The sequence below is a fragment of the Narcine bancroftii genome, chromosome 6 (assembly GCF_036971445.1).
Source record: "Narcine bancroftii isolate sNarBan1 chromosome 6, sNarBan1.hap1, whole genome shotgun sequence".
NCBI classification, from domain to species: Eukaryota; Metazoa; Chordata; class Chondrichthyes; order Torpediniformes; family Narcinidae; genus Narcine; species Narcine bancroftii.
The window spans coordinates 208710947-208726409 of record NC_091474.1 but is presented as its reverse complement, the minus strand read 5'-3'; the positions used below and the strand labels follow the sequence as shown (position 1 = coordinate 208726409).

The following is a 15463-nucleotide window of genomic DNA, read 5'->3' as shown; positions in this document are numbered from 1 at the left end:
CGTAGCAAAAAAATGTATTATGTCAACCTGGAAATTGGAAGATAATTTGAAAATACAACAATGGTATATAGAAATGAATAAATGTATTCCATTAGAAAAAATAACATATAGTTTAAGAAATAATATTGAAATATTCGAACAAGTATGGGAGTCTTACATTAAATTCTTCTTTGGCTTGGCTTCGCGGACGAAGATTTATGGAGGGGGTAAAAAGTCCACGTCAGCTGCAGGCTCGTTTGTGGCTGACAAGTCCGATGCGGGACAGGCAGACACGATTGCAGCGGTTGCAAGGGAAAATTGGTTGGTTGGGGTTGGGTGTTGGGTTTTTCCTCCTTTGCCTTTTGTTCGTGAGGTGGGCTCTGCGGTCTTCTTCAAAGGAGGTTGCTGCCCGCCAAACTGTGAGGCGCCAAGATGCACGGTTTGAGGCGTTATCAGCCCACTGGCGGTGGTCAATGTGGCAGGCACCAAGAGATTTCTTTAGGCAGTCCTTGTACCTTTTCTTTGGTGCACCTCTGTCACGGTGGCCAGTGGAGAGCTCGTCATATAACAGGATCTTGGGAAGGCGATGGTCCTCCATTCTGGAGACGTGACCCATCCAGCGCAGCTGGATCTTCAGCAGCGTGGATTCGATGCTGTCGACCTCTGCCATCTCGAGTACTTCGACGTTAGGGGTGTAAGCGCTCCAATGGATGTTGAGGATGGAGCGGAGACAACGCTGGTGGAAGCGTTCTAGGAGCCGTAGGTGGTGCCGGTAGATGACCCATGATTCGGAGCCGAACAGGAGTGTGGGTATGACAACGGCTCTGTATACGCTTATCTTTGTGAGGTTTTTCAGTTGGTTGTTTTTCCAGACTCTTTTGTGTAGTCTTCCATAGGCGCTATTTGCCTTGGCGAGTCTGTTGTCTATCTCATTGTCGATCCTTGCATCTGATGAAATGGTGCAGCCGAGATAGGTAAACTGGTTGACCGTTTTGAGTTTAGTGTGCCCGATGGAGATGTGGGGGGGCTGGTAGTCACCCTTCTCCATTAATAATGGCGTGAAGCAAGGCTGTGTTCTCGCACCAACCCTCTTTTCAATCTTCTTCAGCATGATGCTGAACCAAGCCATGAAAGACCCCAACAATGAAGACGCTGTTTACATCCGGTACCGCACGGATGGCAGTCTCTTCAATCTGAGGCGCCTGCAAGCTCACACCAAGACACAAGAGAAACTTGTCCGTGAACTACTCTTTGCAGATGATGCCGCTTTAGTTGCCCATTCAGAGCCAGCTCTTCAGCGCTTGACGTCCTGCTTTGCGGAAACTGCCAAAATGTTTGGCCTGGAAGTCAACCTGAAGAAAACTGAGGTCTTCCATCAGCCAGCTCCCCACCATGACATTAAATACAATAGCGAAAACCTACCGGGAACAAACATTACCTAAGTTGATGGAAGGAGAAGAAAAGAAAAGAATGGACTCAGTAGAATTTCTGGTGTATTTTTGTTGAATGACAACATTGTCTGACTGAATTAATGCAACCTAGATTGTATACCTAAAATGGATGAGAGGGGGAGCGTGGGGGGTGGCTTGGGAGGAGGGAGGGGGGGGAGAAAAAGTCACTGTAAATGTGTGGAATAGAAAAAGTGTATATCATGGCTATTGTGATTTATGGTGTGAAAAATAAAAAATTTAAAAAAAACTCAGACGGAGCCCCACGCATGCATTCTTAGTTCACTGTCTACTCGTTAAACATACATGACTGTGTGGCCAGGCACAATTCCAATGCCATCTACAAGTTTGCTGATAACTCCACAGTTATTGGCAGAATCACAAATAGCAATGAGGAAGCGTACAGGAAGGAGGTAGATCAGCTCGTTGAATGGTGTAACGACAACAACCTCACACTCCACGTCCGCAAAACTAAGGAGATGATTGTGGACTTCAGAAGGAAGTCAGGGGAACACAACCCAGTCCTCATCGAGGGTTCAGTAGTGGAGAGGGTCAATAGTTTCAAATTCCTGGGTGCCAACATCTCCGAGGATTTGTCCTGGAGCCCCCACGTTGATCCAATCACAAAGAAGACTCACCAACGGTTATACTTAGTGAGGTGTCTGAGCCGGTTCAATATGTCAACAAAGACTCATGAACTTCTACAGGTGTACCGTAGAGAGCATTCTGGCTGGTTTCATCGTTGCCTGGTTTGGAGGCGCCAACTCTCAGGTCAAAATTAAACTCCAGAGGTTTGTTAACTTGACCTGCGACATCAGAGGCACCAGACTTCACTCCATCAAGGACATCTACATGAGGCAATGTCTTAATAAATCAGCCTCTATCCTCAAAGATCCCCACCACGCAGACCATGCCCTCTTCACTCTGTTACCGTCGGAAAAAAGGTACAGGAGCCTAAAAGCGAGCACTCAGTGAAGGACAGCTTCTTCCCCGCTGCCATCAGATTCCTGAATGATCAATGAACCAAAGACACTGCCTTACTTTTCGTTCAGTATTTTTATATACTATTGTTGTAAGTGGGTTCGAATGTGATTATTTGTTCTATAACGCTGCCACTGCAAAACACCAAATTTCCTAACTTGTCATGACAATATATTCTGATTCTGAACTTGTTCAGTTGGCATGCTCAGCAATTCTTAGGCTACTGACCAAAGTTGTGAAGCCAAGAATAGACCATTTAAAGGAGGTGGATAAATGTCAAGTGGACAGATGTGGGCGATGTGCAGAAAAAGCTATTGAATTGAACAGGGAATTTAGTGGGAGGCAAACATTCCCGAGCAATGAAGAGCAAATCTGAGGATAAGCCAACAAATGCAACACAAATGGAGTGATCTGAAGAAAGCTGGTAGGAAATCAGCAATAATAATCTATTTCAAAATATGTAATGCATTTCCATGAGTGGCTTGGCAACCGTTAATCACTTTGATCTGATCTTTAAATTTATTTTTGAGCTGTTGCCTTGTAATACCTTGCATTTGATGTGTAAATTCTAAGTAAATACGAGTAAAGGTATCAAACTCATTACTATAAAAGAAATGCATGAATGGATTTTAAAATAAGATCACTGGTTACATCTCTGGACTATATTATGGACATGTATATTGAGAACAAATAGGCCTTCGCCAGTTCTTTGTTACTAATGCTTCTGAAGGAAAACTGAACTGCCACATTGTATTTGCATTCCACACCCCTTCACTTTTATTGGTGACTTGAGACGCTGGTTTTCAAACAAAAACCTTGATGAAGAGCTCAAACTCGAAACGTTGGTTATGTATTTTTGCTATATAAAGGACCTGCTGAGTTTCTCAAGCATTGCGTTTTTTAACTTCAACCACGGTATCTGGAGACTTTTGTGTTTTACGATTGGTTTTCAAATTCTGGGATACTTATCCTGTCTCTAGTTGGAGAGCCCTGAGAGTGGGAGAAATTAGGATTGAATTGTGTGGACACAGAAAGAACACACCTCTGAAGTAGGTTCACCAAAAGAGTTGCTGCCTCCAGATAGGAAAGTGGACCTGCCCCTTTGAAAGAACAATAAAGGACTTGATTTGAAAGGAAGCGGCAAGTCTTCAAAGTTGAAATGGGCAGAGCAGTCTTGAGGAGAAGCTGGCTGCTTCTCTTGTTTGTGCCTTCCTTTACAATCTGACTTGAAATTGGAAATCTCAGTAGTGTTTGTGTAATGAACTGATTTACAGTACTAGTTATATATCTGTGTACCCCACACTGCCCGGTTTGAGCTTCTACATAAGATCTACCTAATTGTCCTGGTAGACCCACTATCTCCTCATGCTCCTGCCCAACCAAACTAGTATCTCAATTTTGTCCCTTCCCACCTCACTCTGGGATACCTTGCATTCCCATCATCACTCTGATGACTTTTTGTTCTCTGGGCACCATCCTCCTCCTGGGTCCTCTTCATAGCAGAACCAACCAGTCCCTTTCTACCAACACCCTTCTCTGCCTGGCAGATATTGAACTCGCCCTCCATAATTTCTCCTTTGGCTCGTCCCACTTTTCCCAAGGAAAGGTATAGCCATGGATACTCATTCAGGTCTAGCTCTGTCCATCTCTTGTTGGATAGGTGGGGCAATCCATGCTGCAAGGCTCCTTGACTCTTTCTCCATTACATTGACAACAACATGGTGCAGCTATCTACACTAAAAAGCATGTTAACTTCATCCTTTTTGCTGCAAACTTTCACCCTGTCCTCAAATTGACTTGTTCCATCTCTCGATAATGATCCTTTTAACCTTTGTCTCGATCTCTGGAGACAAACAATCTGCAAACATCTTCTATATACCCACTAACTCCCACAGTTACCTTGACTACACCTCTATTTCCTGTAGGATTTGACTCCTTTCTCTCAAATATTCCTTCCCTGCTATATTTTCACCCAGGATGAGGCCCAGTCCAGACCAGCTGTCCTTCTTCAGAAAAAGTTGCTTTCCCTCTACTGCCATTAACTTAGGTCTCACTCATATCTCCTCCATTTTCTATATCTGTTCTGACCCCTTCCCCCTCCCCACAAGTAACAAGGATAGGGTTCCCCTTGTCCTCACTGACCAGCCTCCGCAACATAATCACCACTAGACTTGTCCTCTTCTTCCCCCTTACCTTTTCCTCGGAATCACTCCCTCATCCCCTCCTACCAATTACCCCCTTGGTACCTACACCTATGACCATAAGATGTGTTGCACTTGCACTCACGTCTCCTCCCTCACTACCATTCTGGGCCCCAAACAGTCCTTCCAAGTGAAGCAACATTTCACTTTTGAGTCTGCCGGGGCTGTTTACCACATCCAGTACTCTTGATATGCCCTCTTCTACTTTGGGGAGACTGGATACAGACTGGAGAATTTTTCATTGACCACCTTCCTTCTGTCAGTTGCCAACAGCAATGACCTCCTAGTGAGCAACCATTTTAATGCCACATGCCATTCCCACACTGACACGTTGAGACCACCCACATATTTGAGCCAGAACACCTTGTATTCCATCTTGGCAACCTCAAACCAGATGGCAATAATAGAGGTCACAAATTTCCATTCTCCATCTCTCACATCCTCCTGCTCTCCACCCCTTCTGCTGCCTTCCCTCTCACTTCTGCTTTTTCCTCTTCTGCCCTCCAACCTGTATCCACCTATTACCTCCAACCTGATGGCCTGTGCTTCTCCCCCTTCCTATCTCCTCTTGTCAGGCATCTACTTGTTTTTCCACATTCCTGACAAAGGGCTCAGGCCCAAAATGTTGATTGCCTTTGAGTGCATTGCACTCAACCCCAGCACATGCAGATTGTCCTGTTTAACACCATGCATAGTGAGCTCTTTGAGACAAAAATGGATCAACAAGCTTCCTCAAAAGTGAAAATGACTGAGCCCCAAGAAATATTAAGAAGGTGAATCAAATGTTTGATATTCTGGAATGGAGGGCAATCACATCAGCACCAGTAATCGAGGAAAAGTGGGTGGGGAAGATCTGACAAGTGGGGGATTTGGCGTATGAAATGTCCCAGACATGTGAAACACCATGGCCACACCAACTTCACATGGTTTCAGCCACGGACTTGGTGGTAGCATTCTCGTCTGGATCCGAAAGCTATGGATTCAAATCTAATTCCAAAGATTTGACCACTTCCTCTAGGTTGACACATCGCCATCAGAAGTCTCATTACTATAGCCCTCTGGATATGGATGATTGCATTGCAATGTTCAAAACTGCATAGCTGTTCTCTAATGTAAAAATGTATCTTGTCTTTGTGTGATGACCTTGCTTTTACCTTCCAGTCATACAGCGCAAGAGCAATCTTGTTGTGGTGTTCTTTGTATATTGAAGCATCTTATCAATCATGAAATCCAAGTTGAAAAACCTTATTTTGTATTGTCCAAAGCTGCCCCCCCCCCCCCACCTTGATGTCAATAACATTCCATATTTTAATTTTCCATGGGCAGGATAAGAGAGGCTGTGAAGAAGGTGGAATTCCTGTGGCAACAGGCCCTTACCAGGGCTCAACATTCACTGAAGGAACTGAGGACCAGGGAAAGGACTAAGCAGGTAAAGTGTTTTAAGGAGTGTCAATGCAAGACGCTGCAGAGGCTGAAAATAGGAAGCTTGAACAGAATGCTGGAAAAGTTGAGCACAATTTGTTGAGGAAGAAAGAATTAATGTCTCGTGTCATTTCTGTTCTGGTGAAAGGCTGGCTAGTAATTACATAGTGGACCAAATTAACCATTTCAATAGAACTATTCGTTGGGTAAGGCATTGGGAAAACTTGCATTTCTATTTTTGTAAAAAGTAAAGTTGAATCAGTTTGCATTCAGACTGATACTTTGAATCAGTAGGCAACAATTAAAGCAGTGGTTCTCAACCTTGTTCTTTCCACTCATGTACCACTTTAAGTAATCCCTATGCCATAGGTGCTCTTTGATTAGTAAGGGATTGCTTAAGGTGGTATGTGGGTGGGGAAAAAAAAAAGTTTAAAAACCTATTTTAATCGTACCTAATTGGCTTGTTATGTGCACGGTTTCTTAACTCCAAAGGAAATGGGCCAATGACAATTTTTCTCAAGCAAAATATTGCAGTAACAATTGGGTCTGATTGGAGCAGTGATTCTCAACCTTCCCGTCCCACTCGCATAACACCTTAAGCAATCCCTTACTAATCACAGAGCAGTTACGGCAGTAGGGATTACTTAAAATGGGATGTGAGTGGAAAGAATAGGGTTGCGAACCACTGAATTAAAGTATATAATGCATACTACATTTTTAATGTATTATTACATGACAATAAATGAACCCTAACACTAGACAATGAAGATTTTGCGTCCTCTGTACTTTATAGATTTTGAGCTGCTGATCATGAAAATTTTTGTAAAATTTTCCTATCATGTAATGTTTTTAAATGCGACATTTTTTTTGAGATTTCCTGTCATATTTTAAGTCTACTTCAAGCATACAAAACCATGAAATGCAACGTGTCGTTGAAGCCATCACCAACTTGGAAAATTAAGAGTTGTGCATATTCAAATACTGTAAATAGACCAGCTCAGTATTCAACACAATCATTCTGCAGCAACTGATTCGGAAGTTGAACCTGCTAGGCCTAAGCACCTTCCTCTGTAATTAGATCCTCGACTTCCTGACTGTAAGACCTCAGTCAGTCCAGATTGGAAACAAGTCCAACACCATCACACAGAGCATGGCCATGGCCCCCCCCACAGAGCACGGTCCCCCCTCCCCCCGCCACCTTGGGCTGCGTGCTCAGCCCACTGCTGTTTACCCTGCTGACCCATGACTCTGCAGTGAGATATAGTTCTAAACACATCATCAAGTTTGCTGACGATGTGACAGTGGTGGTGCTCATGAGCAAGAACAATGAGTCATCTTACTGAGAGGAGGTGCAATCACTAACGGACTGGTGTAGAGACAACCTACACCTGAATGTCAATAAAGCGAAGGAGATGGTGGTGGATTTCAGGAGAGCCCAGTGGTTAGGGAATATGCAATCATTAATTGATTTGGGCCTACAAGATTATCAGATTTCTTTTATCTATTTAGCTTTAGCTGTGGCCAAGAAATGTATAGCTCTTACTTGGAAAGATAGAAATATATTAACTTTAGATAGGTGGTATTTGGAGATGAAGTTCTGTTTGACTATGGAAAGGATATATTTTTCAGTTCAGGATAGGATGTCTTTTTATAGGTTGAAGTGGACTCCGTTTGCTAAATATATGCATTTAAGTTTGATTTAAATGTTTTTAAGTTTGATATTTTAGTATTGATAATTTTTTTTATTTTTTTTATTTATTTTTTCTTTTTTTGATGTTAGTATCTTTATTTGTTATGTTTTATCTTTTTTTGTGTAAGGGTTTTTAATATATAATTATTGTTCATTTTATTAACTCTTCACTCTTTCACTCTTTATTTTGGGGGGGTTGGACTAACTTTAAGCTAGGTCATTAATGTTGTGTACTAATTTGGGGGGGGGGGGTTAGTTTATTTAGTCTGCCGATGTAGTATTGTAATTTTTATTATCTTATGTTTAATCTTTTTACTGTAACTTTCTATTTTATTCATGTTATAAAAATCTTAAATAAAGTTTTTTTTTAAAAAAAAAAAGGAGAGCCCAGTGGTATCATTTTCCACTGACCAGCAATGGCTCCACTGTTGATGTAGTCAAGAGCACCAAATTCCTTGCATGCACTTGGTGGGGAATCTTCCCTGGTCCCCCAACACCAGATCCATTGCCAAGAAGACCCAACACTCCTTTACTTCCTCAGGTGGTTGAGGAAGGTCCAGCTTCCACCCTCACTACATTCTATAGGGGATGCATTGAGAGCATCCTATATAACTGCATCGCTGCCTGGTTCGTGAACTGCCCCATCCCAGAATGCAAATCCCTCCAGCAGATTGTAAAGACTGCTGGGGATTATTAGGGTCTCTTTCCCTGCCACGATGGACATTTACAATGGCTGTTGTTTGCAGAATGCCATAAACATTGTGAAGGACTCCACACACCCCTCCCGCAATCTGTTCTCCCTCCTGCCATCCGGGAAGAGGTACCGAAGCATTTGGGCCCTCACAACCAAATTGCAAAAGTCTTTTACCCCCCCCCCCCCACCCCCAAGCCGTGAGACTTCTGAACTTTTGGGAAACAGGGCTAGCATATGTTACATATTTATGTGATTTTTTTTATATATAAAAAGGTTTCTGATGTAATTTAGCCATGTAAATAACCATCTCCATGGTCTGGAGAAATACTATCCCATTTTCACTGTACACTGCAATAGTTATGGTATGAATGATAAATAAACGTGATTTGACTTGAAAATTCATTTTCTGCATTTGCCTGCTGATTTTGGTGCAGTCCATGACTAATATGGTGAAAGATTTCGCCAAGACATTGCGATCAGGGCAACTGGAATCCATCAATGGTGGATGACTATTGTTGGACACTGACATGGGAGACATCAGATGCTAAGTGCAAATGAAAATCAGTGGCAAAACATTTTTGAGTCAGTTGATCTAATGCAATTAAACATGCTAAATTCAATAAAATTTACTTTAATGTTTCTCCAACTTCCCGCTTGATGCAGCAAATCCAATATTTGTGCTCATCTTGAAGTCGTCTATCATAATCCTGAATTTGTTTTTCTCAGGAAGCAAACCTTTTTTTTTTGGGGGGTGGGGGGAAGGGGGAAGAATTGTTTTCCAGTTTTATTCAAGAATCTTAGTTGTTTAAGTTTGTATTGGCCTTGCAGTGCCAGTTGTGGAGAGAGGACAATATGACATTAGTTCCTTAGCACCTTGGTATGATGTATAACCAAGTGTGCTAAAATTGAAAAAGTGATGTTAAGTTGATGATGTGTTTTTTTTTCAAAACTTTTAGATAACTGATTTGATTGTCTCTGAAGGATTAGGGAAGATTCGTTCATACAAATTAGAAATTGCAAATAATTTGAGCCAAGCAGAGATTCTAAAATTAGATTATGATGCTGCCATTTATAATCCTGCAATGGTGAGTTTTTTTTTGTTTCTTATTTTTTTATATAATGTCCAGTATGGAATGAATCATAATTACAGATCAATGTTATGATGAAAATTTTGGTGTTCAAATGCAGCCTAAGCCATTGTTCTGATCCATGCTTAATTTTATTTTGGTATTAAAATGCTGTGTAATGCCATCTTTTTTTTCAATTATTGTAGCTCTTTTGGATGATTTTCTGTTGAATTTTGCAAATGAGTTTGCCCACATTCTGCTTGGTGTCCAGTCTGGGAAATTGAATTGCATAGCACCACTTGCACTCCTGCAGGAAACAGAGTTCATAATTGTAGAGTTTATTCCTGGATGATTTGTTGCCGGTTGTATTAAATTCCACTCTCAATCTAATGTGTTCACTGTGTATGGGAATCCCAACTATAATAAAGGTGGCAGGTTCATTCTGTTGCTAGTTAACAGGATCTTACTTAACTAACCAGTTAGTAGGAGCATGCAAGTTTAAAGACAGCAATGCTGTGTGATTGCAGTCAAGATGGTGCAATGGATCTCTTTTTCTGGAAGTTAGAGGACTTCCTGGGACATGGAGTTGGTCATAAGAGATGGAATGTAGAGGAGGCCATGTTAGGATTTCGTGCACAATTTGCTTAGCTTTCATGTGACAAAACTGCCATAAGAACATAGAGGAAATAGGAGCAAAAATAGGCCATCTCGCCCATCGAGTCTGCTCTACCATCAGCAAGATCATGGCTGATCTGATGAGAGGCTCATCTCCACCTACCTGCCTTTTGCCCATATCTATCAAACCTTGTCTTGAATATATTAACTGAGGTAGCCTCCACGTCTTCAATGGGCAGCGAATTCCTCTGAATCAATCCAGTGCACCTTCATTGCATTCCCTCAATCACAAATATTTTTTTCCTTTGGTAGAAAGGCCAGACCAATACGCAATATTCCAAATCCCATCTCACTGGAGCCCTTTATAAATGTATGTGACATCTCTACTCTTGATCTTGAGGTCATTTGCAATAAAGGCCAGCATGCCATTTGCATTTGGAATTGTTGGCTATATCTATTTATTAATTTTCAGTGAATCTCACTGAGCACCAGCTCCAGTGAGTTAAGTTGCCATGGGTTAATTGCATGACGCATATCCAGCAGTATTCAATTTCTCTTTTGTTTACCAAGAGAACTCAAACTTTTGTATGATTGCTAAATGTGGTACAACTGTGATTCAGCCAATGAGGATTAATTTGCAGGGCAAATACATAACTAAGAAAGCTTCCTATTTATTCACCATGGAGATAGTGTTTTGAAATAATCTCATCTTTTTCATTGAATTGTTGTTAAAATCTGAATTATGTTTTGTAGCGGTTGATTGCCGAATCTGAGAAACTGTTGCAGGATATTGACAAAATAACTGAACCTGGACTTGAGGCAGAAGATTATAAGGAGAAACTCAGCAGACTGAAAGATATGTTTCACATAGCTGTAGAACTGCCCCGGCAAACTTTAAAAGCTGTGTATGATTTCTACGACATCTTTGAAAAAGTAGGTAATTCCGTAAACTAGCCTGACCTTGGTGAAGATGTGCTGAATGTTTTTCTTTTGCAGTTGTGAAATCCTTTTTGTAAGTTATTTTTTAAAAAATTTTAATTAAAAAAAATTTTTCACACTATGAGCCATATCAATCAAAATACATTCAAACATTTCCCTCTTAAATATACACAGTGGCATTTTCTCCCCTTTTTTCCTCCCCTACCTTCCCTCCCCCCTTCCCACCCCCCTCCAAACCCATTAAACATTCAACATATACAATACAATAAAACCATTAAACAATGTCATCACACAATGAAAATAAACAAGAAAATTGTCTCATCTACTTTTACACACTGGATCAGGTCATTTTGTCGTTTTATCATTTTAGGGGGTGGAGGTCCTTTTTGTAAGTTATTGAGGGAGTGATTTAGTTTTGCATCGTTTCATCAGGTGACCAGTTACTGGGCACTTGTAGTGCTGTTTATTTCTGGTTATATTTTGAGTCTATTATCCTTGCTATTTAATGTGGTGCCCATTATATTTCAATTCATTCATCAAAACCAAAATTTAAAACTCTTTTCAGGTTGCCAGTTGGTATCATGTACTGTTGCAAGAAGTATTTTTTAAAGAGGCACTGTGTGATCATGCAGTGCATGACTTGAGATTTCCTCACAAGGCCTTCCTGTGCCTGAAACCAAGCTGGCAGGACCACGTTCATCGCTTCCTGAATAAAGCTCCTCTCCCAACTGACGAGGAACTGGTTCGACTTGAAAACTTGGCTGATTGCATCCCAGACATGCTTCACAGGAAAAGGGGAAAGCTGCTTTCCCATCAGTAAGTCCTGGCATTGTTCCAAAATAATATGGGGCACTATAATTTAAATCGTGTGCGGGAAACGTGAAAGAAGGCAATTTACACCCAATGAATTGAAAATAAAATCATTAGGGTCCAACTCTATGATTAATTGCATCAGTCTAAAGAAATGTGTTTCTGTAGCTCAAAGTTCAGATTTATTATCCAAGTACATCCATGAAATCACAAATAATCATGAGGTTCTTTTTCCTGCAGGCCAGGCAGAATTTCTCCTAATCGGTAGTGCAAAAAATAATACTCGAAGAGATGTGTATACAAAAGAGAGAAATGTAAAGAAGGAAATGCAAATGAACTGTGGAATACAAAAAAAATATTCAATAATAAATAATATTCAAAGTAAGAGTCCTTAAATGAGACTGAGTTTGTTGTTTAGATGTTTGATGGTGGAGGGGTAGAACTGTGCTGAATCCCAGTCATACAAGTCTTATGACACCTTTACCTCTTTGCTGATGGCAGCAGCAAGAATAGAGATGGATGGTGCAGATCCTCAATGATTGCTCTCTGACAGTAGCGATCCACGTAGATTTTCTCAATTGTGGGAGAGTTTTCCTTGCAAAGTATTGAGCTGTGTCCACTACATTTTATAGAGCTTTCCACTCAGATGTATTGGTGACCCCATACCAGGCCGAGATGGAGCGGTCAATATACATTCCACTGCAAGATCTGTAGAAGCATGCCAAGGTTTTCAATATCATCCAAACAACTGCAAACTCCTGAGAAAGTAGAAGCACTGATGTGGTTTCTTCATGATTACATTTGTGTGTTGGGTCCAGGAAAGTTCCTGTGAAATAGTGACTCCCAGAAAATTTGCAGTTCTCTTCAACCAGCCTTTTGCAAGATTTTAGCAGACTACTGTGTTATGTTTCTGTGTTAGTTGGGAAGCTTCTTAAATAATTTAGAGATGGAAGATTGATATAACAGAAGTGATACTGATGTTTCCCCCCTCCCCCCTCCCCTCCCAACACTGTAGTGGACTACAGTGAAAAGGGTGTATTCTTGTGCAGTTCCAATAGTTAAAATTATCCTGACTATATAACATCCCTCCTTCTCAAGATAAAAGGAAATTTAGTGGGTTTTTTATCACTTTCTCTCCAGGGCAACTTCAGTAACTGAACTTGTACACTAGTTTATTTGCACAACTATTTTAAAATTATTCTTATCGATATCGCACTGGCGGCAGTATGTTGCTTTGCCATCTTGTGGATTGGGCTGCGACCATTGGGCTCTGTGTTGCTGGTCCACGTGTAGGTGATGTAGTTTGTTGTGCTTCACCTGACAACGGCTGTGTTGATGTTTCGGTATTAGTGGTTGTGGTCTCTTCACTTGATTCCTCACTTGATATTGGTGTTGCAGGCTTTGCTGGTATTAAAGCTTTCAGCTTCATCACATTTTGTGTGAGGAATTCTCTTCCTCCTCAGTTGATTGTCAGAGTCTGTCTCGACAATGTATGATCTTGGTGTCTCATTTTTTCTGATGACCTTTGCTGGGGTCCATGTTTTCAACATCAGCTCTTGAATATGCACATTCTGCCTTCTGAAGAGTTCTGGCAATGTTTGTACATGTTTGTTATAATGCTGGTATCCTTCTTCTTACACTTCAGCCAGTCTTCTGGTTTCCTCCTGGTCTTCTGGAGGGTGTATTTAGCTTGGCAGAGTTGTTTTATATCTCCTGTCATTTAGAAGTTCTGCCGGGGACTTCGTGTCAGCCCTTAAAGGTGTTGCTTGGAATGATAAAAGAGCTAGGTATGGCTTTCAATGAATGCATGATCTTTGGGGTAGTATGGGGATGATGTAGCAATAACAAACCCATACTCTGCAGCCAGCTTTCTGAATTCTTGTGACGTGAACTGTGTTCCATTGTCATATTATTTGCTCGGGTATTCCTTGTTCAGCAAGGAGTGCTCTCATTTCTGAGGTGATAGTTGACGCTCTCAGGTCTTTCTCCCTTTTGATGAATGGAAACTTAGTAGCAGGCAACAATTAACTACCTCTCTTGATTCTTGATTCTCGGTCAACAAGTCTACTCCGTCTGTGTGCCATGGCCTGTCTGGTACTTCAGTGGAAATCATTTCCTCTTTTTGTTGTGTGTTTCTGTACTTTTGGCATATTTTCTTCATCTGGATCTCATTATTGACAAATTAATTGCAACTCCTAGATTTGCTGGTCCGTCTGCATCTACCACGTAGAACAATCAGAGGATGTTCTTTCCCTTATGGCAGCCATTGATCTTAGCTCTCCCTCGCTGCTTGTTAATGGGTCCACCATAGGCCATTAATGTGGCATTTGCTGTATCCAATGCACTGTCTTTTGGGTACCTTTTTATTACATTCTCTGCGAACATCTGGCTGTAGAATCTGAGTGGAAGGACATTGCTTTGTGATCCAATATGCAGCTTCACCTGTAGGTTAAATATAGGCTTGTTCTGGATTGTCCTCTGTATTTGGATCCTTGTTTGTAACTCGCTTCCTTCTTTCATCTCACCTGGCATGTTGTGAATTCTACATCCAATATCTGGGTATCGGAGTCCTCATTGATTCTTTTTATGTGGTGGTAATCTTCTTGTCTTTTTTCTTCACTGGTATTACTGTTTTCTTCATACCAGACTTGCACACCTTTGCCCAGTGGTTTGCTTTACCACAGGCTCTACATTCAGAACCATATGTGGGACATTTGTTTCGGTCATCGAAAGGATGTTGTCTGCCACACTTCCTGCAGGTCTTTGGGGTTACACTTTTCTGATTGTGTTCTTGGTAGAATCAACCCTTCCTTCTCTTTGCTGTGGGTAGGCCTACATAGAGAGGGATTACATTTGCCTCCTCATGGCTTCAAAGGCTCTGGCTCTGTCTATCGCTTTGGCCAGCTTCAAGCCATCCTTCCCTGTGAGACTTTTGCATTTTGGGATGGGCACTCCCCTATATTAGTTGTTGAAATAATTTTCCCTCCAAATCCTTAAATCTGCATTTTGTTGCAACAATTTTTAGTCTAGTAAGGAAGTTAACAACAGTTCCATCAGTTTCTTGCATTAAGCCTTGAAATCCATAGCATTTAATTCCATGATTAGACTGTGTTCGAGGTGAGAAGCAAACTTTGCATATATCTACTCTGAATCATTTTTCTCCACCTCTGTAAGCTCCCAACTATTAAATAAGTCAAGGCCTCGCTCCCCTGTCCAGAGAAGTATATACTGACCTTCTCTTCTGCTGTTGCATTTTAAAATAACTTTTGCTTTACCACAGGCTCTACATTCAGAACCGTATGAAGGGCATTTGTTTCACCCAGACCATCACTGGGTGAACTGTTGTTTCTCCAGCCATTTTTTTCAGTAATTTTTTTTTTGTATGACTTACAATCAATTGTATAGCTTTATTCTTGTTCTCTTATACCGCTACCACCATGTTACGTCTCTGAGTTACTTGGGAGGCTTCTTAAATTACTTGGAGATGCAAGATTCAGATAACAGAAGAGACTTTACTAACTGATGTCTTCCACCATCACAGGACCACGCATGCGCACGCACACAGCAGTGAGAAGGGTGTATTCTCATACAGTTACAAAATTGTTTTCATTAACCTG

General features: G+C 41.2%; 1 protein-coding gene across 4 annotated transcripts in view; it reads left to right on the top strand.

Annotated features, from left to right (window-relative positions):
- Positions 1-15463, top strand: part of LOC138737011 (uncharacterized) — a 109177-nt gene that overhangs the window by 39123 nt on the left and 54591 nt on the right. For all 4 annotated transcript variants that reach the window (XM_069887370.1, XM_069887368.1, XM_069887369.1 and 1 more), the window contains 4 exons: positions 5936-6038; positions 9372-9500; positions 10851-11030; positions 11602-11852. In XM_069887370.1, the coding sequence (XP_069743471.1) occupies positions 5936-6038; positions 9372-9500; positions 10851-11030; positions 11602-11852 (663 nt within the window). The remainder of the gene's footprint in view (positions 1-5935; positions 6039-9371; positions 9501-10850; positions 11031-11601; positions 11853-15463) is intronic.